Source organism: Monopterus albus, unplaced genomic scaffold (assembly GCF_001952655.1).
Source record: "Monopterus albus unplaced genomic scaffold, M_albus_1.0 scaffold58.1, whole genome shotgun sequence".
In the NCBI taxonomy this organism is placed as follows: domain Eukaryota; kingdom Metazoa; phylum Chordata; class Actinopteri; order Synbranchiformes; family Synbranchidae; genus Monopterus; species Monopterus albus.
Genome location: NW_018127938.1, coordinates 1,010,409 through 1,034,702, shown reverse-complemented (window position 1 = coordinate 1,034,702; position 24,294 = coordinate 1,010,409). Strand labels below are relative to the sequence as shown.

General features: G+C 40.6%; 1 protein-coding gene across 7 annotated transcripts in view; it reads right to left on the bottom strand.

The window, feature by feature from the left end:
• The window catches only part of lrp8 (low density lipoprotein receptor-related protein 8, apolipoprotein e receptor), a 145,164-nt gene that overhangs the window by 75,666 nt on the left and 45,204 nt on the right, over positions 1-24,294 (bottom strand). For all 7 annotated transcript variants that reach the window (XM_020602735.1, XM_020602736.1, XM_020602737.1 and 4 more), the window contains exon 3: positions 1,249-1,371. In XM_020602735.1, coding sequence (XP_020458391.1) covers positions 1,249-1,371 — 123 coding nt within the window. The remainder of the gene's footprint in view (positions 1-1,248; positions 1,372-24,294) is intronic.

Here is a 24,294-nt window from a genome sequence, read left to right as displayed (position 1 = left end):
TATATATGTACTTACAGTGCATGTGTGTGTGTGTGTGTGTGTGTGTGTGTGTGTGTGTGTGTGTGTGTGTGTGTGTGTGTGTGTGTGTGAAGCGTCATAGGAGGTCCATAGTTAATCAGCAGTCAACCAGAGTTCTCAGGGATCAGCCCATCGATTCCCTCCCAGGAAAATCAATACAATCAAAGGCATTACTTAAACTGAACTCAGATCAGAAGGTGTAAGACATAAAGCAGGAAAGAGACCAAGAGGACAGAAGAGAGGATGTTATACAAGCTGCTGGGCTGGTAGAGAGAGGATCAGATGGCACAGCGTCATTATCAAGTACAGAAACAGTAGAGAGAACAAAGTCCAGTGTGATATTAATTTGGTGAAATCAAACAGACACACAAAAATAAAAACCGATGAGATGAGATCACATTATATGAAGACATATAACGTGCATATTTCAGTTTCATCTAATGCATGTACGTTACTGTATACTACAACTTGATTAGACATAATGAGACTAAACCAAGGGCAGCATGGTCGCACAGTGGTTAGTGTAGTGTCACCTCACAGCAAGAAGGTTCCAGGTTTGAGCCTCGGCCGACGCGGTGCCCTTCTGTTTGGAGTCTGTATGTTCTCCCTGTGCCTGTGTGGGTTCTCTCTGGGTACTCCAGCTTGCTCCCACAGTCCAAAGACATGCAGCTTAGGTTGACTGGTGACTTTAAATTGCCAGTAGGAGTGAGTGTGTGTTGTTGTCTGTCTCTAAGTGTCAGTCCTGTGACAGACTGGCGACCTGTCCAAGGTGGACCCCGCCTCTCGCCCAATGTCAGCTGGGATTGGCTCCAGCCCCCTGCGACCCTCCTTCAGGATAAATTGTATGCTGCCATTTTTCTGAGGCAATGTGCAAGGAAGATTTCAAAATGTGACACACTGAGAAGCAACCTTGGCAGCGCTTTAAGCTGAAGTAAATGTGTGTGTGGAGGTTAACTTGTTTAAACATAGATTACATTATTGTAATTTATGTGCGTTTACATTTCAGAAAACTTGTGGATTATATATATTTTTTAACTTTTATTTCATTAAGAACACACACATACATGAATGAATATGCACGTTTTAAACATCTGAACCAAGCCAAATGTGTGTGCATGTATGTGTATATGACTGTGTGTACAGTACATGGCCTTCCCTCTGTCTATATCTGTGTGGTTGTCTTCATGAGTGCTTGTGTTTTTATTTCTGCGTGCATGTCTGGCTACTTACTGCAGATTGCATCAGCCTCGTCGGATCCATCTACACACTCTTGCTCGCCATCACAGCGCCACCTAGCAGGAACACACTGTCCATTCTTACAGGCAAAGTCTGTGGTTGCACACGTCTTCTTTGCTGTAGAGACAAAGGACACATTCTAGCATTAAATCCAAAATAAAGTTAAAGCAGTCACACTGTCTGCTCCTGCTGTCTGTTGGCCATTAATTTAATGCAATCATAATTCCCAGTTTATGAAAGCCTTTTCATTTTCAATTTTAAACAAATTTTAGGTACACATTTACACAAACTAACTGAAAAGTGATCTCTAGGACATGCAGTGCAAAAACATTACAGCAGTAAACACTAAGGAAATATGACAAAAATGTGATAATCCACTTAACACAAGCAGTGAGGCCAGGCAATTAAATGTAGCTTAGGTCAAGAGTAATTCCCAAGCACCAACTTCAAACTAGTCTTCCAGTCCAATTTTAATTTAACTTTCATCAGGCGATGCAGCTGGTCACAGGCCGGAGTCTCAGCGCTGTGTTCAAGTACAGCTTGTAAACAGACATGAGGAGGCAAGAGGCATTTGATTATCCAGCCGTTGCTGGAGCCTTGTCTTTGAGGTTAACCACTTTAAGTGGACCAGGGCTGTAAGTCAGGTGAGATCCTTTAAGAAAGATTCCCAAGTCTCTAAGTCACACAAAGTCAGCCACCTGTGTGTGTGCTTCACGGTGTATCTAACATGTCTGATCTGCTGCTGAAATCCATAGTGATGCTTCCTCATTTTTGTATATACAGAATCTCTGTTCATTAGGACCCAACCACTTCTTTTATACAAGTTGTATATGAGTATTATGGAGAGGGAAGTTTATATATGAAATGCGACAGAGCAGATTTAGAGTTTTATACTGTAATTTAAGTATTATTTAAAGAATAAACTCAGTAAAAGATTTGAAATCAGAGGTGGATACACCAGCAGAGGACAAACATCAGTCTGCTACAAGTCAAAATGGCTGAGAAATGCACTGACAGCTTATGTTGGCATATGTTGCAGCAGAATAGAGCACGTCACATGTGAAAGGTGCAGCACTCTTCAAGTTCTCTGCTAGAACCTGCTCAGAGTATTTGTGCCATTTCACGCCATCCCATGATCCACCTTTGTAGTCCAAACCAGTCTTTGCAGAACCAACTCTAGCTCTGTGTAGCAGTCACCTTTTGTGCAGTCACTTTCTCAAAGCAAGGGGAAAATTGATGCACTTGAATCTGTCACAGGGAGAAGCAAAAAAAAAAAATCCCTCTCCCTGAGAGTGAGAGGCACTGAACAAGAGAAAGCACTTGCTTGGCCTCGCCTTGATGAAATATACAGAGAGGAGGGCTGATAAATAGCAAGAAACGTGTGCATGTGTGTGAAAGAACAACCCCACATTGTAGTGTTTGTTCCGGAGCAAGTTGTGTCTGCCGAGCAGAGTATAGCTGTGACCGCTGCGGCTCCATTTTTCCTTCACAAGTCTGGTGTTCAACCACCTCACCAACCTTTAGTTCAAACAGACTGAACATGTAGATTAGCAGAGTGCTGGGGCGGACGACGATATTGTATGGACGTACAGTAAATGAATCATATTTAAGTTACAACAGCTCACTGTCCTCCAATCACCTGGATTTAATGTACATCATTTACAGATGGATTTTTAAGACCAATTGTAACAAAAGGCAGCCAGTAGGGGGAAAGAGCTACCCTGACTGTTCAAAAGGTAGAAAAAACAACTATCTACCTGCCTTTTGCTCACTAATTACAACATTATATCATGTTTACTTAATCCACATATATAAACTGTATACAAGCAACAACATCTAGTTTAACATGGGGGTTATGGGATTAACTATTTCTTAGCCAGAGGTAGTAAGTTATCCTCATCGTGGCTGTAGCTTCATGTTTAGCACACAGACACTTAGCAAAGAAAAAGCTAGCCACTTATTTGCCCGCTGTAAATGTGTGTAGCCTTAGATGTGCTTTGGTGAATGGTAAAAGGCAGTGTAAAGATTGATGCACAAGTATGAGCAATAATAATGAAGTACATTCTAGAAGAACTGACAGCGTATCTGCCACCGCCTTCTGTATGTACACCTAAATGTATTTATATGGATGATAATGTAGGGCAGATTGAAGAGAGGATAGAGACAACCACACACTCACCAGTGCCAGGTATTAATTCTAAGTAGTCTTACCGGAGCAAGATGGAATTGATGAAAGTGTAGGCCTAGAATAAATGAACAGCATCTCCTAAGAGATTACGGAGTAGTCAGAGGTAGAGACAAAGGTAAATAGAAAGAGGGAAGAGAACAGGGATTAAAGGTACAGACACAAAAGAGGAGGGACAGAGGCGTCAAGGCATGATCTACTGTAATGGCATCAGTCTTCACAAAGGGCCAAGTAAATCCTTTTCCTTCTTGCCAGTATGTTAGCATAAATCACATCATTCTTTGCGTTCTCCCTCCCCAGTTTTTCATCTTCCCGTACATCTCTGCCTGATAACAGCCTGCTGCTGCCACACACAGTGGATACAGTGGGCAATACAATTACCATCACTGCTGTAGATGACAATAAAGCCGATGTCACACATCTGCTATCATGGCTCATCTTAATCTTTCTCTTAAAGCACCCTGTTAAATTCAGCCGGGGATGCAAAATGGTGCAAGTGACATACAGGCTTACAACATATCACAGACAAAAGGCTTAATTAAAATGCAAACTCCAGCACATGTAAGCTTATCAATTTCCTACAACCCTTTTCTTAGCTTGCATTTCCTCTTATCTGGAGGACAAAAAAGGAAAACAATACAATTCACCTTGGCCCCTTCTTATTCTGGGGGCCTAAGGCACTTCCTCAATAGAGAGAGAAATACTGCTTTTAATTAACCTGCGCATAGATTATGTTGCTTACTGTATATATTAATTCAGTGGCAACATAAAAAAGACAAAAAGCAACAATTCAGGAGAGGTTTTATATAACAAATGATGATACGTGGATAGTTTTAATAAAAGAATAAAAAACAAAACTCATACGTTCAGTGCGAAGGCTTAACTTAAAAAACTTCATCCCTGCTATAAATAAAATGTTCACGTGTCAATAAAGGACATTATGAAAAACTATTATCATCCATCTTTCAAACTGAGGATTACATTCATGAAAGTGCAGTCAATTGGGGCTTTGAATACTAAATGAAGAGTAATTAGTTTTATGAAGGAAATTTCCCCTCAGATGGGCACACAGCGCAGTACGACACTTCAGAAGGAAATCTTTCATGTAATGAAATACTACAAGTTCAAATAAAACTTTTTTTTAGCAGCAAAAAGCAGAGGAACTAACATTATGACTGAATAAAAACAAAGCCCACTCAAATCACTGAAGGAAAAAAGAGACGAGCAACAATGCCTGTACATTTCTTACATTTCCGTGACATGGATGAATGTAGAAATATTATATATTGTAAAACTGTGGGGGAAAAAACTGGCCCGCACAAAAACATTTATCCATGCTGTTCAAACAAACAGCTGCTTACATTTACTGTACATTCTGATGCACCAAAGACCAGTCGTATATGAACAGCCTAAAGCAGCTTTATGAGGTGCGAGAGTGACAATCGCACACCTTTACCTGCCAACTCCACCTCCTCCTGGAGCTGAAGAACAAACCTATGTTATTTTTGTCCTCCATGAACCAGTGGTTAATATCTATGTGAAATCAGATGAGACTGAGCTCACACACAAGCAGATTTTATCCACATTTAGGAGTCACCACCAACTTTGTACATATTTTTAAACTGCACCTCTTGTCCATCACCTCACTTCACTTTCACCTTATAGGGTTTTCTTAGTGTTATGTTTGTGACATGCAGTGACATTTAGTTATGTTAACATTCTCTCCTAATTTACTTTATTATTTATCCATGACAATACACATGAATTAACATCGGTATGATATAGATGTCAGATTTAGCCAAAACAGTAAAAATGAAAGCCATAACCTTTAAGCTGTAATATTTGGATGATCAGTCCAGTGATGCCTTATATAAATATTTATAGGGTCATTCAGGGCCAAGTCATTAAAATAATTGCAAACATATCGATGAATGGGAGTGACCATGTAGACGTGCAGGATTAAATGTGCTGCTGCTCTCCACCTTTTCTGTAGACATACTGTGTTAATCTTTTTGCTGACATTCAACTAATGTCATACTCTAGAGACCCCAGTGATCAATGACTGAGTAAGCTGACCTACTGATACACCCCACCCACCCAATGCACACACACACACACACACACACACACACACACACACACGCACAGGGTAGCTCTTAGGATTCTTCACCACACCTCCTGACAACGTGATTTGGGACACTACTGTCTGACCTGAGGACAGGTGAAGGTCAACTCCTTCCTCCAAGTCATTCAACAATACACAACCCATTACACACACACAGACACACAGAGTGAAAGGGAAGTGGAAATAAAACATCCAGCACCACACTATAAGGGTACACTGTGTCACCTCTAATTGGGATCTGTTGACCTTAGTCCCTCAAAAGCTGGTTAGCTCCAATAGCAGCGGTTTCAATCCAACTGGTGCTGAAAAGATTTTAATTTCCAGCCTTCAGTCAGAGACAGTGACACCTTCTAATCTACTTAAATCCCAAGTGCAAGAGAACAAAGCAGACATCCATGGCTCACTATCCTCTGATCGAGAACAATCCTTTTAGGACGTTTAGAATTTAACATTATTCTGATAGTCCTAAGCTGCATTCAGATACACTGTAAAGAGTGTATTTGCAGTTCACTGTTTTAAAGCAAATGAACCACTGAAGTGTTTTTACAGCCTACGTTTAGCAGCCACCAAAAACAAATGGATGTGTTCCCAGACTGACATTACTGTGACATACTGTATTATTGCTGTAACAACAAACAGCGGCTCTGTACGGTGTTACTTTATGTGCGCATCTGTACGATACTTCATACAGACACTCGTCATCAGAAATCACATACCAGGAAGTTTCTACGAGTAATCTTCTTGTTGTGTCTGCACAGTTACAAGTCACACAAAACTAATCAAGTCTAGTTGAGAAATTTTTAACTTCAGTATGTATCAGATATACACCCATGCATGTATAAACATTTGTTTGAATTTGTGCTGCCTATACTGTACCTTTATCCAAACAACTCTGACCATACATCTACTCAAACTGAACAATGAGATTAACCCTGAACAAGGCATATGAATACAGCAAGGTTTAAAATGACCTAGTTAGAATTCACCACACTACCTAGAAGACAGACGGAGAAAAGCCCAAACTGACTGACAGTGTTTTGTTCTGTATATGTACAGGAGTAAATACTCTGGATACCACATCACACTGCTCAGATATTTCCTTACCTACAGCAGAGTACATTGTGCACGTGTGTGTGTGTGTCTGTCTGTCTGAGCTATTAGCATATATAAGAAAAGTCCATTTGAATAACAGAACCAATCAGACTCAGGTAAGAGAAGAAGGCAATGAATTTTGAAACTAAATGTTTGAAATAAGTTCTGCAGTCACCTCTGCAGCGTGAAGCTGAAAAGCCGGGTTGACACTTCACAAGGAACTTCTGTGTAAACTGAAGAAAATTAACTTTAGCCTCTGCTTTTGGAGTTAACTTCCTGCTCGTCACACTTGTATTTACCTCCCAGATTATTGTGAGAATTTCATTAAAGTGTAAATGACACACTACACATGTGGTAGGACTTGTTATTTACCTGTGTTTCTTTTAAAGGGCACAGGGCTGCTAATCTATAAAATGTGACTGTATGCTCTGCACAACCAGGTGTAGTGCACACATATCTTTCTCACAGCACTGCAGGCAAGATGTAGAAAACAACGGTCTATTACAACTCTGGCTGTAAACAATCTAAGGAGGACCTATACATCATATTCATCTTGTGAAGAGATAGAAGGCATGTCCAGTTTCCCAACAGTCACTCGAAGAGAAACACAATGCAGCCAAAAACACCAACTGTAAAATAATGGACAGTGGGGAGGGATTTGATGTTGCACTCTGTTCCCGGTAATAGGTCTGAACTTCGACTTTTTGATTCAAGTAACCTGAATACCAACTGTACAACAGGCAGTGTGTAGTCCGCTTGGAGAGGAGAAACAAACACATGTTTCCCACTGGTTGATTGAAAATAAAAGGGCGCCTCAACTGTCGGCTGAGCCTTTGCCAAAGACAAAATTTCCCAAATTGTCTTAACTGTAACTTCATCATCTAATGCTGTCACCACAGGTGAATGAGTACGTAACAGCCAGCACATATTAACTTGAGTTTAGATTAGATCATTTAGAAAGTTCATGTGCACCTGCATTTGAATGCATCCTCACAAATGTGCGTGTGTGTGTGTACATGACAGAGTGAGATGCTCACACTACAAAGGCTGGAGATGTGAAGGGAATTCATGGACCAGCGATCCAGGCAGCTGGCCAGATCAAATACACTTACATTTCATTACGCCCCTCACAGCACATCAAATACCACCTACCAGTTCAAAGAAGCTCGTTAGCATTTTGTGATTTCTCCCACTGGACACAGGAGTGTCAGGACTATAGGGCAAAACATGGACTCCGCATTTCTGAGACAAAACCACAAGAGAATCATTAATGTGATGTACCAGAGGTGAACAAAGTTGGTCAGCAGGTCAGACCATGGAGACCTGGGTGACAGTTGCATCAAGTGAAGGATTCACCCGAAGTTCAGTGTGGCAGAGATGAAAGAGAAACTTTATGAAACAAGGGACTCACATTTACATATTTGAGATGACGTAGATGCGGTTGTGACTTTCAAACAAGCCAGAAGGCAAAGTGAGGAGCTAGCTCTGCTTTTTGAGCTCGTACCCTTAAATTCTCTCAGTTTGTTGTGGAAAGCGCGATATGTTCTGCTGGGTGGTGAAATCAGAGCAGACAGATTTTGATAACAAAAGCTGGGTTTGTTCATACTGATTCAAGCAATGGAGAATGAAATTAATCACGCTTTTATTCAGGACATTACGCCCTGTAAACTACTACCTCTACATATTTGATGTAGCTGTGCCGTTTGCTTCATACAGTTTCATACTATGTTGTATGGTTTGTTTATTTTTGCCTCATGTTAACTGCACCCTGTTCATAACATTGATTTGAGTCACTCTCTTCATATGTGATATAAACATTTCTAAGTTTGAATATTATACAATTATGCTGCTCTATAAATTATTATACATCCTTGACTCCTGTAACAACACAGTTTCTCTCTGGGACCAATAAAGTCTATCAACAGTGAAACCTTTCATTTTCCAGCCACCTGAGGAGGGAAGCAGGTGGAGCCATGCTCTGGAGAAATAAATAGCATCCTTTAATTTGACAAATGCTACAACACAGTGCAATGTAGCAAACGCACATCACAGTGGCCACAAAGGATTTCAAAATGGGCCCAAAACAGAACACAATAATAAAAGTAGCATTTATATACACAACTACTTCATAATCTCTCTCTCTCCTGTGTATGTGTCTTCATGAATGTTTAAATTACTATTTAAGTCTAAATCTGTTTACTCATTTTAAAACAGACTGCATGACTTTATCGTCCAAGCTTTCAGAGAAGTGACAGATCTTTGCTGTGCTAGGGGTTAACATTAGGAGGGGCTGATGAGAAAGGCTGTGGTGAAGAACTATGATACAAATTTGAATTATTTTGCTATTAACTGTGAAAACAGCATTACCTAATTACGTAGAATAAATACATACCCACAGAAAGCAAGCACAGGAAACACACTTTCAACATCCTGCTTGCCCTGGAGCCTGCTCCCTCTCTCTCTCTCTGCTCACGCTGGTAAGGATAATTACAGCCATGCTCTCAGAGTGAACCATGTTTGCCTGACACACTGACCAAATATTAGTGCTCTAAAATAATTGCTTAATTCATGTTTGTCCTGGTGGACACTTCTTCCTTCTGTTACCTGTTTGACATATGGCTCCAAAGAGTCATCGCCATCAAACCAACCTGATCATTTAGTCGGAGCTGTCAATGATGCAGTAGTCACAATCTAAAGCTAATGATTTTTAGATCAATATAGGAACGTCATGGACTAAATGATAAACTCGTCTCCATCTGAAAAAGTTCAATTCAACTGATGGTATCTTCATACAAAACAGCTGTGAGTTGCCCCTTAAGGGCAACACTGCCAGCGTCTCGGTACACATCAATTAGAAATTAGTTTTGTTGTCCATTCATTTGAATGGTTGAAGAGAAAAATAATTCTCTGAATGTGAAACCATTGTCCTCCCGGCTCTATGTCATTCCCAGATTTCTGGATTTTAACTCCCAGCTTGACGCCGTCTGCATTAGCCACATGCCAAAGCCTAAGACCTCCCAAATCCTGTCACATCCCGGGTCCCCAGTCCTTGCTCCCGTGTACATAAGCAGGGCATTACAGTTCTGCAAAGCAGCTTAGAAGTGGAGAGGAACAAGCACGACAATATAAAAAAATAATAGGAAAAATAAACATACAGAGCTACGGTGATGATCAAAGACAGAATCGGAAAGAAATCAGATATAATGGGAAGAAATTGTTTGTCAGGAGATGAAAAGCCTTCCGCTTCTGTGTACTGAAACTAGTTGCTATTATTGCAGTTTAAAGATGGACTCAAGGTCTACTGTCATCTCACATACCTCTGAAATTCCTCCTAAAATTACATAAATGCAAACCGATTTTCCCCTTTCAACACAGTTATCTTTCCCTCACTCCCTCCCTGTCCTCGTAATAGTTCCATTCTTTTACCTCTTTGTTCCTCATCTCCTAACCTCGTTTTTGGACATCGTGTGCCTGAAAGGCTTTTAGCTGGCTCCTGAGACAAACAACACAGCGGTATTTGTTGTTTTGAGGGTGAATAGCTATCTTGACAAAGAGACCAGAGAGTAGAACCTTTGCATGCTGCGCTGTGTTAGCTTCATAGAGTGCTAATTAAGTAGCAGCATTAAAGTGGCCATTGTGCGAAGGAGAAACGCGCAGGATGAGGCTGCGTTTTGTTTTTACAACATGAGAAGTTCTTTAAATAACAGCATCAGAGAGCCAAATGCTCTGACAATCATTTCAGTCCAACTAACTCTTACTGAATCTGTAAATCAGAAGAAATCAGAACTTTGCAAAAAAGTGATGCTGTTCAATGTCATTTGAAAAAGACTAAATGTAAAGCAATTAAACACATTTAGAGATGACTGCAAAAAAACGTTCATGTCTACAAAGTAAAGCTTTTTTCCCTAATGCTTCCTCAACAGGCAATTCAAACCAAACTATGTCAGGATTGAACGTCCTGTTTAATTAGACCAAATAGAGCTGAAACACTTCAGCAACAAGCAATTTAGAAAAAGACCACTTGGCACCTTGAGTTTATTAATAAACATGTATAAAACAAGAAGTCTCAGGTGAAACACATGGAATAATTAGTATTTATTTGTATGAAATTAAATAAAATGATAAAAATATAATTAAATAAGATCAAGAACAAAGTGACTACGAATAGATAAGGGCGGTGAAAAAAAAAAAAAAAAAACGATGTGTGCATGAGTGGTGATATTTTAATAGGTGTATGTTAACACTGTGGGTGTGTGTGTGTGTGTGTTTTTCCACAATGTCTCAAGACATTATGAAGTCATATCCTTGTGTGTCAATATCTCTTGTTAGAAGTGACATATGCACAAACCTCACTGCTCCTATACTGTACTGCACGTGCAGACACACACACACACACACACACACACACACACACACACCCCAACAGGCCATGTGGGTGACATCCAGCTCTAAATCTTGACCTGCATTGATTTATTAAACACTCAGACACTGATACTATATATGTTACTCATATATACAGTGTACTTGCACACACACAGATGCACACTTAATCCCCTACCCCAGTGGTTTCCGATCAGAAACACTCATATTTTATTGGAGAATAGACTTTATATCATAAATTGCATCACAAAGAAATGATAGTATGATTCCAGAGAGTTTCAAAAATACATCAATGGTTCCTCTTTCCTTTCACCACTTTATTCAATAAGGGACAAGTCCCTTTTCAAAGAAAACAAAACTGGCTTCCAGCCTGCCTCTAAAGGTCAGGAGACTCCTTAAACTGTACGCACAAATGGAAATCTAGTCACATGTTCACTCACACACACACACACACACACACACACACACACACAGCATAAATGTCCCACTGGGGCCATAGAACCTGTGTGATCCATGGGGGAGGGGATACACAGTAGTATATGAAACCTTGCCAAAGCGGCTAGCAGATACACACAAACCCATGCACAATCACACACACCGCACAATAATGTGTGCTCTTTGTGTACATGCCTATACAGGGCATGTTTTGCAAAGGACAACATGAGGAGAGGTAAACAGAAAATCCCGCTTCTCTATAAATAGTCGGTCCATTTATCAACTCTTTTTAATCAACACACATTTGCTAAATAATTAATAACCTTGATGACCATAGCAATTTAATTTTCTATTCCAACTCAATCATACGTTCTAAACTCAAATTGCTATGCGTGTGGCAGCTGTCCTCAAGACGCAAAATAAAAATTCATAAACCCTCTTTTATAATTACTCTTCTAGTGACTAACGGAAACAGGCGAGGTTTCAGCAGCCCCCTCCCAAACAAAAAGAAAAGAGCTTTTACCAGCAAAACAACGTTCCTGCTGGCTGAATGAATCGATGTTTGCTGTGAGCCTCATAATTCCCCTCATGCTGCCCTGCACTTCTACCATTGCTATTCAAGTCCCAAACCGCACACATGCAGCGCGCTGCTGGTCGGTCCACATGACAAATTACTACTGGGCTTATTATCAAAAATCAGCACTCGCCAGAGGGAGTGGTTGGGGCGAGGAAGAGGGGCACGGTGGGGATTCCAACAAAGTCTGCTGAGAATCCACAGACAAAAGAAGGGGACGCTTCCTCCGGCTGGTGACAAGTAAAAAGAAGTCAGTCACAAATGGCTGCTTGGAAGTAACAAAGACCCCCACATAGGTCAATACGGGTTAAAGCATGTGTTCATCTGTGTGCGTTTCCCTTGTACAATCAACAGTTTGTGCATACTACTTATTTGTTTTTGGTTTAAAAGAAGGGGTGAGGGGAAGCTAAATCTGCCAAAGTGACGAAGATGAAAAAAAAAAAAAAGTCTACCTGCCGCTTTGTGTTGCTTAGCTCATCCAGAGGCTGACCCCGCCTTTGTCTGTGTCCTGCTGCACTCTCAGCAAAACACAACACTATACACAGCCGCCTGTCTTTTGTCTTTCATTCCACGCTACGTTCCTTATCTGCTCCGCTTTCCTTTCCCTTTCTGCCTTTGTTGTTCCCGCCTTCTATCCCTTACTCCTGCCCCTTTTCCCTCTGGCAAACAGCCAGCTGTCCCTTTCTTTGTCTGCTTTGTTTGTGATCGCTGATCAGAAAAATAAATGTTAAAAAATACCTACTGGATGAAAAGATCATGGTCTGAGATCAGAGTGAATGGCAACCCCCCACAATGAGACGTCTCAATTGACCAAAACATCTGCATTTGAGGTGCTATGTTGCAAAAAGATTAGAAGCATCTGTATAAAAACAGGCAATGTATATTTGTTATTTCTCTCAGTAGCAAAGCTTTTTATTTTCTGTCACTGCATCTCTCAGGACAGTTCAGTGACACTAGTAAATTTGTTTACCACTTGTGGGCCTTGATTATGACAAAAAATAAATAACTACATAAATAATATAAACCTCATGATCGCTACTACTTGGCAATAACGTTTATGCTTATAACAACAAACTGCTGTTGGGTTTTTGTACAATATGTGGCACATTGATTAGGGAAAATACAAAGCAGAAACAATCAGACTTAAATGTGAATAGAGTATGAATAGGCACCACTGTCATTGAAGTAGGAGTATCAAAAGTTCACAACAAGGCCAAAGGTACCTCGGTCGGTGCTGTGATTCAACAGCCTCCATTTTAGAGCTACTGGTGTCTCAAGCAGGTTTACAGTGTTAAAGTAATCATGTTTTCTCGGTTAATCTTTTTAAAGCTTACATGTCCCACCAACATCGACTGTATGAATGAAATTACACAGGACTAAGCTCTTTATATTGGCCCACAAAGCTGCTTGATTTGGGAACACTGAGGGGAAGAGATGGGGACAGAACCACTGCACAGTCTTTGTTGCAGCTTAGGAATCATCATCCCCTGTTTCCTGGTTAAATGAGCTCATCTGACATCATACTTTGAATAGAGAGCCTTCATTCCATAGTTAACGTTTCCTCTTTGTACCTTTAATTCCACCAGTGTTCACTTGGGTTTTGGAGAAACTAAATGAGCAGAACACAAGGTGAATAGTTCAAGGGATGTGGGAGTTTGTTACATTTCCGGTAAATGCTTCCACTACAGTCAGCTCCATGTACAGTATTTAGTGTTTACAAAGCTTGAAATCTCAGAAGTAACTGTGAAGTGACTGAGTAGCAACGCTTCTGCTTCACTTTTCACATCAGAATAATGAATCTTTTTCCAATTTTAAACATTCTAACATAAACATCATAATAAAAGAAAAGTATTTTTCTTAAGTTCCTATCCTGTGGGAAACTGAAATTTTCCCTGGAGAATTAGGCAAGTTGTTTCCTTCTTAGATTTTTAACAATGTCTTTAATGTACTATTTCAGGAGATACATTGTAGTGGATTTTGTCCAAAATCTTCAAAACAGCTACAAATAAATCAGTGAGGATGTAGCTACAGATGAGCATGTTTTGCACAGGCCTGACCTAAAGTTACCTCTCACTGTGTGGTTCCTTTTAATCGTGTCTGTGAAATAACCACTCTCTCACTTCCTCCTTCTGCATGCTTTCCAGTCACCTAGGTGTATCCACGGATACCCCAGGCCACTGGAATACAAATACATCCCAGGCACTTGCCTCTCAGCCACATTACCACACACACACACACACACACACACACAAATCCCAAACCACCATGTCCTCTCTCCTGTTCTACTGTCTCCCACACATCCCCCTTCATTAACCGTTTCCATGTTTCAACAGGCACAGGGGACTGTTTGTTCAGTTTATATAAAACAGGACAAAGGGGACTTTACTTTCAATTCTTTTTCAAAAATAATGTAAAATTTACAATGCAGAATGGATAATGTGCATATGAGGCAGCAAGAGGTTCAGCCATTTACCTTTTGCAAACTCCTCCTGTCTGTGGCTGAGCTGAAGAGTAATAATGCGTTATGTTTCATGTGAATACACACTACTTCTGCATCTGTATCTCCACCCATCTGCCTGATCTTAGGTATATGCATGTGTGTGCCGAGTCTGGGGAGGTGCCCTTGGATTGCAGTGAAAAACCCCAGGGAGGACTGATGAAAGGGCCCCCCGCAGGTGCTCTTGGCCACACAACAAAATGGTGGAATAGCCGCTGGCCAAAGCAGTACAAGACTGGTGCCAGGAGGGCGGAGGGTGAAGGGCAGAGGGTGGGTGCCGGGTGGCGGTGGGGTGGGCTGGGCTTGGAGCCAGCAGTGTGTGGGCATGGCTTTTTGGTGGCAGTGAATAAAGTCGTTCTCTTCATAGCCATCCAGAGATGCAAATTGCTCTTCATCAAAGTTTCACACTTGGCTTCCAACAAACAAAATAGAAATACTGGCTACTTGGCTAGAAGGCTCAGTAAAACTCCTGTCCTTTGTCCTCTTTCACTGTGTGTAACTGGCAGTTATTAGATGATCAGGAAGGTGAGCACACATATCCACAACACAGATACATCTGCACACATACCAAGCATGTAACACTCGCCCACACACAGCTCTTCAGGCCGAGCTTTCTTTCCATTGGCTGTTTTTTGGATTCAGAATCTCACAGGGACTTTTTCAATGAGCGCTGCTTCAAATTAGGCTGGGCAACATTCATCAAAGGCATCCCTGGTGAAAGAGGAATTTAGACTTGGTCAACCTCATCTCAGATGCCCCTACAGGTAAGATGGAAGAAAGGTGTGTCCGTGTGTAGAAGCGAGACACCATGAGAGCACATGGTTGCATTCCCAGGTGCATATACTGGATGTGTGTACAAGAGATGCCTATAATATTTCAGGCTTTGGTTTGATCCACAGCTTCTCCAGTCCACATGTCGGTGTGTGAGCATGTATGTGAGCAGATCCACAGCTTCTCCAGTCCACATGTCTGTGTGTGAGCATGTATGTGAGCATGTACTGTATGTGTGCAAGTGGGTGAATGGGCTAATTGTGTTTTGAGTGTGCCTCCTTGCATAGGAAAGTGCTACATATAGATATAAGACTACGTTGTACAAATGACCAAATTTTCCTTTATTTAAGCAATCAAATTTTTCTAAAATCTTAAGAACTAATGTGCTGGCCCACACCTCTCTGCTGAAGGTGCAAGATGCTACGACATGTAAATGAATTGTGGAATGTTGTTAAAGAATCATGGAGTGGAATAACAGCTGAAAGGTGCCACAAGTTGGTTGACTCCATGCCACACAGATGTGAAGCAGTTATAACAAACTGTGGTCATACAACTAAATATTAGTTTAGTGATTCACAGGATTGCTAAATCCTAGAAACAAAAACGTTTGTACAACATAGTTTTGTGTTTGTACAGTCAACGGCAGACACTGCTATTTTTTTGAACACACCCCTTTCAACTAATTGCCCAGTTGCACAGCCTTAAGAGCGTGCATATCATGAATGCTGGGTCTTGTTTGCTTTCTGAGAATCTACTGCACCTACTGGTAACTTGTTTGCCATGTAGCAATAAAAAATATACTAAAAACCTGGATTATTCTGGTTAGTCACATTGTACTGCTATTATTTTGAACAATACTGTATGTAACTAATAAATCTTTTCAAGGAAATGGTCCCAAGAAATAAAGAGCTCCAGGAAATAAAAGTTCCTCATCTGCATGTGGGTTTGTGTTTCAGTTGTTTCACAAGAGCCTCAAAGATTAGGCAAATTAGGTACATAGCAACTACTGGGGTTTGCTTGTGATGAGACAACACCACCGGTTACAAGGGTGCTGAAAAGCAGTGTTTGTTCTGTTTCAGAATCCTGAGTGTTTTTCCTTTTAGTTTGTAATAACTGAAATGACTAACAGAGTTGAGTTTTGGCTCCTATTTCTCCAGCTTTATTTTTCAACAAGTTCCTCTTTTTACAGCATCTCTTGCTGTGCAGAGGGAAGGGACTTTTTGAAGTCCAAGAACCAAAAGTTCAACTAGATTAGTTGGGTGATGATATGCATGATACAGACTAATGCTGAAAAAAGAATGAAGTGTTAATCAACCAAGCCAACTTTGTTTGAATCCAACTCTTCCAGTTAGGATCCTGAAAGTTCTCTGGTATGGCACTTCACCATGTATGTAAGCATAAGCATAAACTTATGATTATGTATGTATGCAACACAAGAGGTGCAGTGAAAGCTGTGTCTTTTTTACTACATGCTATAATACATGTTTCATCTCTATCCCAGCACTGTGGAAGAGTCTGGCTAACACCAGATAAGTAAGAGCAATATGGGAACAACCACTTATCATATGTCTCCTCTTATTTACTACCATCCTTCTCTGAATGGAGTCTGCAAACAGAGGAGGCCTTACTGATTAGTATGCTTTAGATTCTGTACGAACAGACAGGCCCATGATCAGAATGCAAGGAAGTCCTCTTTCAGGCGAAGGAGCAAGGGTGAGGGGGGTGAGACAGCAGAGGCCTGTCTACCATGTAAACAAAGCTTTAAAGATTGCATTTACAATGCTGCACAGTTTTAATCTAGGAGACAGCAAAGCAAAGAGAAAGCCTCCCTTTCATTTTCCTAAGGTGTGGCTAAGATTATTTCATGCCTTTGTAGAGTAAAAAATTGTTTATGGACTTCTTCCATGTATGGAGTGAACATGTGCTTCAATCTGAATAGCCATTTTTCACAGAAAGAACACAGCTGTGAAGTGTTGCATCTGAACGCGTCAAATGGAGCAAAACAGACGAGAGGAAACTGTTTTGACAGTAGACATAAAGCGTGAGAAGTCCTGAAAAAGTGAGCTTTTTCCAAAGGGCAAAGAAAAGCAGACACTAAAGTCCTTGTAAACAGCATAAGGACCAATGTAAGTGGTATGAAAACTGATGCCAACGAGGTTCGGAGCACTACTGCTTAGAAAGGCCTTCAAGTTTGTAAATAATATTTATACTAATTAGCAAAGAGACAGTTTGTTTTATGTGTCTGACACCTGTTGAAAATCAAAGAATATTCATTCAATTATGATATAAAAAAAGAAAGCAGTAGGTTTTACATTTAGAGAGAAAGTAATATTTGGCATTTTTTTCTTATACAGTAAATGACAAACAATTGATTATCATATTTCTGGACTAATTGGCAAATCACCTAATTGACTATTTGTTTGAGTTGTAAACATGTAAAGCTAATGTTATAGTTCTGCTCTGTCCTATTAAACATTTGAAATGATCACATACAAGGTCAAATGGTACAGAGTGCATGAAGATTTCCCTTAGAAACAGTACAATTCACTCTCATCCATTTCAGTCCAATTAAATCCTGCATCACATACTGTAGCGTTGACAGTGTCTTGAAATAAGGATCGTATTTAAATGAACTAGATACAAAGAAACAAACATTAACCAGTTTTGTTAGGATGAAAATTCCTCCATTCTTAATTTTATTTCACACATAACAGCTTCGTGCTATTCCTAACAGGATCTCTCTCCTCCCCCACCTCCCTTTGTCTCGCTCTCCTTCTGGCTGTCTTCTCTCTCTCTCCCTGCACACTAAACAGCCTCTTTTTGTGGTATATGTCATTGATATTGCTTGCCTGGGACCTTTCCAACCTGATAGATAAGGGGCCCATAGGAGCCGATTGGGTCCTGACAAAAAGGTATGGCGAATGGGAGGGAGTGTGGCCTCCAGGTCCTTTAGCCCTCCAGAGGAATAATTTACAGCTCTGCCACAGTTGATTTCCCTCACTACAACCAAAGGCACTCAGAGGCCGGGTGTAGCACTACAGCTCGCAGCAACATACTGTACGTTCACACATAAAAAGCGGCAGAGAAAAGGGGAGGCCAAGGTTTAAATTAATGACCATTTACCATAAAGATGGGGAAAAAGTACAAATTGGAGAGATGGAGGTTGTGGTAGCATCCGAAGGTGGGAAGCAAATGGCAGTGTTTGTGTGGGTATGTTTACTGCAACTCAGAATTATTTTATATCAACTAATCTTGTTTTATTGTTTAGTGTCTCAATAATTATTCAATTCCATGAAGTGCATAAGTCAGAAAGAAGTGACAATAATCCAAAACATGCTTTTTCATTCAAAACATTTTTTTTTAATTTTACAGCTGTTAAATATTTTGTCAAATTGCTATTTACAGCTTCAATAAAGGCCCTTCAAACTTAACCTAAGTGCTTCTTTTACTTCCTAGCGGTCTAAACTCCAAATGTTAAGATTTTACTTCAGATAAAAATATGAAAATGGTACCAGTTTCACATGACCAACCACTTCTAAAAGATTAGTTGAATATCAAAATTGTTGTAGTTTAATTTTCTCTGGATTATTTGCCAGCCTTTTTCAGAATTAGTATGCACTATCGGACATTAGCTTCTGCGCCTGTTTGCATATGAAAGTTGATTATCTGTGTCTATACTCAACACCCCACTGGCTTTTTCAGCTTTAACACCTAAAGCTAAATCTCTCAGCAGAGCACACAAACCCCTGAGCCACACGCAAACATTCCCTTCAGTTAGGCTAAAAGAAGAGATTGGCCTTGGCATCTGCCTCAGCGTGCATTGTTCTGTTCTCATTTGTATGAGGCCTAATATCGCCCTAACCTTTACGCCGCAAACTAGTTCAATTGCATCAGCATAAAACTGCTTCAGTGAAAAGCCAATTATCTTCTCAATCTCACCACAACACTGCTTAAGCACTGCCCACCCCGTTGCTGAACACACAAAACAGCCAACAGAGCTGGCAAAGTGACACGTTCAGGGCACAGCATGCAACAACAGAAGAGAGTGTGGCCACAGTGTGTGGCTGTAGAGTCAACAGTTTTAACAATCCCTTATCTGCATTAAATGACCTATAAGGCAAAGTTGATTTTGTATTCTTTCAGTGTATTTATTTATTTTTATACATTCAACACTATAAGGTTGAGCAGAATGATAAATATGAATTGAAATTGAGTGGAATCTAGTAGAAACTGTAGGTGAGATGGAGAGGTGGCCGATGCATGAACAGTATCCATTTACTGTCACTTCTTTCTCCCCTTTCTGTAGATACCACGAGAAGCATCTGTAGCACTTTCAAATACAATCACACAAGCAACAAAAACAAGGACCTTAGACATATAGGGATCCCATATACAGGAACACATTGTGCTGAACTGATGACATTCAGCTCCACTAAAGGTAAAATATAAAGAAAACTAAACATAGTCTCAGTCGCTCTGTCTGTACAGGAAGTCTTGCAGATGAGGTGCTTTTCCAAATAACCTTAAAACCAGCGGGTACCTTGGGATACAGCTCTAACCTTTCTTCTTGACCTGAGGCAATGGAGCTCATTAGACCCCATTGCCCCCAATTCCACAATTATTTTTTTCAGTTTTCAATTACCAAAGCATCATTCACCTTAAAACTGCAGTGCAATGCTCTGCATAGCATAAAAAAAAGAAAAAAAAGTGACTTGCAACTGATCTGAAACAAAGTAAACATACAGTATGTACATCCAACGTGCTCATCTTGTTTAACACAGTTTTTGGTTTAGAGAATTAAAAAGCAATCTGCTACACCAGCCGCCATGATGGTTCTGACGGTAGAGGTTTTGTTCAGAAAGTCACGCTGACATGACGGCACCATAGTAGAGGTGGCATGAGAGTGTGTGTGATAGAGTGGGTAGAATACAAACCCTTTTTGTTTACGAGGAGCGGTTGAGTAAAGGGCAGCAGGGAGACACCGAATGTTATTACCTTCCTCTGCTCCACCCCTCTATCAATCCATCTTCGCAGAAACACATGGGAACACACACATTCTCTCATCTTCACTGAAGAAGGGAACAATCCCTCTTTCAGCCCCATTATTCCTGGGAAAAAGCTTATGGATCTTAATTGCATTACTGGGAGGCAACAGGGGCCAGAGGGAGCGTCCAAACCCGGTGAAGGCGGAACAAAAATGGAATTTTGATTTAACAGAAGGGGGAATAATCCCTTGCTGACAGTTTGAAGGTGCTCTCTTGCTTTCTCTTTCCTTTCCAACTCTCAATTCAGTAACCGTTTTTCTCTCTCTCACAATCTGACTTTCCATCACAGTATAAATACCGTACCACAGTATAAACTATGCTAAATTAAAACAGTTCGATATAAACAGCAGGATTGATCAAACTGCTTCCACACTAACATGTTTATGCTCTCTAGAAGGGGGAAATCTGTTACTCAATCACATAATAATGTAAAAAAATAAAGTGCAAACATACTTCTTGAATTATTAATGAGTTAAATGGTGTGACCAGGTCAATGAATGGCTTAATTTAATGATGAGCAACAACTGAAAAGAGCATTTTTGTCTCCCTGGCCTGAGTCAACATCCATATAGACTGACTCAACATGATTCCTTTATTATTTTAATTTACAGGTCCCATTTCTGCCATTTAATACTTTTGACACACCTATCTATTTGTTGAAATGAACACTTTGAACATTTTTCTTTCAAGGACAGCTCTATCTCTGACACTGTAACAAATGAAACTTATTAAACAAGGCTGGATGATTTGTTGAAAGGTTTTGCTCTAAAATTGATATCTGCATTACATTTTTTACACTTTTTTTTGCTAGAGTTTATTCAAAAGTGCTACCTAAAGAGAAAACTACTGCTACAAACACAGAAACGGCTGCAAGTGATAAAGTACCTGCTGTGTCAGTGACTCCTATCTGACTAAAAAAAAAAAACTAACCTGCACAGCTCAACCTATCAGAAGGATGATTCCTATTAAAAGGAGCAGCAACAAAGGCAGATACTGTGTTTGTGGAGATATAGTCATGAGATTAATGTAAGCAAAAAAAGAAGAAAGAAAAAAGAACACAGGGCAAAGAGCCAAAAGTGGAAACTCGGTGAGAAAAGATTTGTGGAATAACAGAGGAGTGAAAGAAAAAGGATGTGAAGGGTTGAACTATGAACTCCCTGCCTTTTACTAAAACACAGGGTAACCATTGTTCAGGTTAAATGCCTTTAGGGCAGCGCCTCAGTCCTTCCTACCCCTCCACCCAGCCACAGGGTGACAACTATAGGCTTGAACTCTTAGATTAATGCTGCCTCCCCTTCTGTCCCTAACATGGGACTTAGACTTTATAAGGGCCTCCTCCCCATCATTTAGACTAGACAACCACACACACACACACACACACACACACACACACACACACACACACACACAAAACCCCCAACAACTATTTGGCAGGAAAGCACAAACAAGGCGTAAGCGATGTAAGCTTCCAATGCTGGACAAGCTACAACTGAACACTAATGGGGCGGCTGTGGCTCAGGAGGTGGAGCGGGTCGTTTCCTAACCGAAGGATTAGCGGTTCGATTCCCGGCTTGTCCAGTCAACATGTCGAGGTGTCCTTGAGCAAGACACTGAACCCCCAGCTGCTCCCGGTGATGTCACCGGTGTGTGAATTTGGGAGTGCGAATGGGTGAATGGCCGAATAATGTGAAAGCGCTTTGAGTGTGCTGTAAAAGCATAGAAAGGCGCTATACAAGTATAAGACCATTTACCAAACCATTTAATGGCCGATGCTGAACAAAAGCCGGCAGCAAAAGTTACGAGTGTAAAACCCCGAAGGCGCCTCCTGAAGGCATCTGTATTCTTTGGTCCTGAAGAAGGCTTCTGTTTAGATTCTTAACTCCACAATGCTGGACCTGAATCCGAAATGAAACAGAACATGAAGAACACTGAATTTTCTTTATTTCATCCAAGTCCAAGCAGCACTTTGTAACAAAACAGAACGCTTCCTGGAGGTGTTTTACTCCCAGTTAGTGGAGCACAGGGAAGCTTAGGGAGTGATGGCTTGTGGGAGAGAAAGGAGGGACTTCACAATAGTGATGAGCACAGCAAAAAATTAAAACTTCTATGTGAAATGGTTAAGAGGTCTCTTAGATAAGGAACTTTCCAATTATCTACTGATCAGATGTGAACAGCGACAGGGCAATTTGAACAGCTGGAGGAGAGGATAATGAATCTCCCCATCCACGCAGCGGCTTCTCCCTACATTCTGTTGATGTGCACCACTGAAAGACGGGATATGATTTAAAAAAAAAAAGACAAGAGGCAGAAAGGATAAAAATGAAAGATGAAGACAAAGCTGAATTAGAAAAGAGAGTTAAGAGTTAAGTGAAGATCAGACATGGGCATCAACTCCAGACGCCACTGTGGGAGCGCCAATATGTTCTTCTGAAGTCCTGAGTGATGTAAAAACAAACTGAAAGCCATCTTGTAAGGAAATAAACAGCTAACCAACCAGACTATCTATTGATTCTCAACCACAAAGTAAAGAGCAGAGCTGAAAGGGAGACTGAGAACTATAGCCAGTTAACAGGCACTTTGTGTAGTTGTATGACAGGTATTAATGACAGCGGGCTGTTCCTGGGGCAATAAGCGCCTCTAACGGCAAAAACAGAGATAGGCTCTGTTCTTCTGTAGCACTGCAGACAAATGCTTTCATTACCTCTGCCTGAAACTAGGCTGAGAGTAGTTTATTTTAAAGAACACAATAAGAACTGTCCTGTTGGGCGCCGTTTAAAAAAAAAAAAAAATCTCTTTCTGTTCACCTCTTGAATATAATGGGAGAAAATACTTGAACCAAGTGAGAAAATTAAACTTAATCGATTGAAAGAGTAGAAACACAGCACGGGCCACTGAGAACACAAATCAGCAGCATTTTGATTCCAACAATTTTAAGACATTTTATTCTTTTTATCTCCACTCACAGCTTTGTGTGCACGTGCACATTAACATAGGAGCACAGCGCATGGGAGTTTGGAAATCTGCCGGCTAAGCGCTTTTAGAAGTTTTGGTGAAACTGCTTGAACTACTTGTTTTACTTTTTTAAATATTCTGCTACAATTAGATCGACCTGAGAGCGAACAGAGGCAGAAGCATCTGCTGAGAAATGTGAATGCACAGTGGTGTGTGTGTGTGCGCATAACGTCCACAAACAGAATACACAGCTCAGAGACCAACATACTATCCCCTTTGCAAACACTCAAGAGATGAACCCATACTTAATGCTATGGAAATACAGGCATTGATTTGCAAAAGAAATTTTAAAGGAGAAAGACAGAACAGTTGTGCACTCTCCCATAATGTGCTTGTGTATATACTGTTTTAATTGAGACCAATCAGATGAAAATATGAGCTGCACTGTACAGTCCACTCAACCCGTTTATCTCAGCAGTACTCCCAAAGATGGACATATTGTGTGACACTGACAGTTTGACGCTCTCCAACAAAGGCATAAAAATGCACTAGAGTGGTTCCATAGATGATCAGTGAGTCGATGCGAGGAGGACTGTTTCAAGTCAAGCTGCCCTGAAAGTTACTAAGCTAAACTCTTGTCAGTGTGGCTGGAACCTTGTCTGTCGCTCTGCTGAAACTGACAGCGCCTCATCAGTCGGAGAGTTTGGCAGCTGGGGACAGAGGTAGACAGATGATCATTTCAGGAATGTTATCATGGGCTGCACTAACTTTTTTCAAGTGGGGAAAAAAGATTACATAATTTTATTTTTATACCTGACCACCCTCTTGAATGCATTTACTCGCAAGTTGAAAGCCGAAATTAAAAGTAAAGGTTTAATTTGTTCTAAAGTGAGTCTGTAAAAAAGAACAATCCTTCTTGCACAAATCAAAAAGTTAAATTCATAACAAATAAAAGGCACCTTTGCTAATTTCAGTACATCTAGG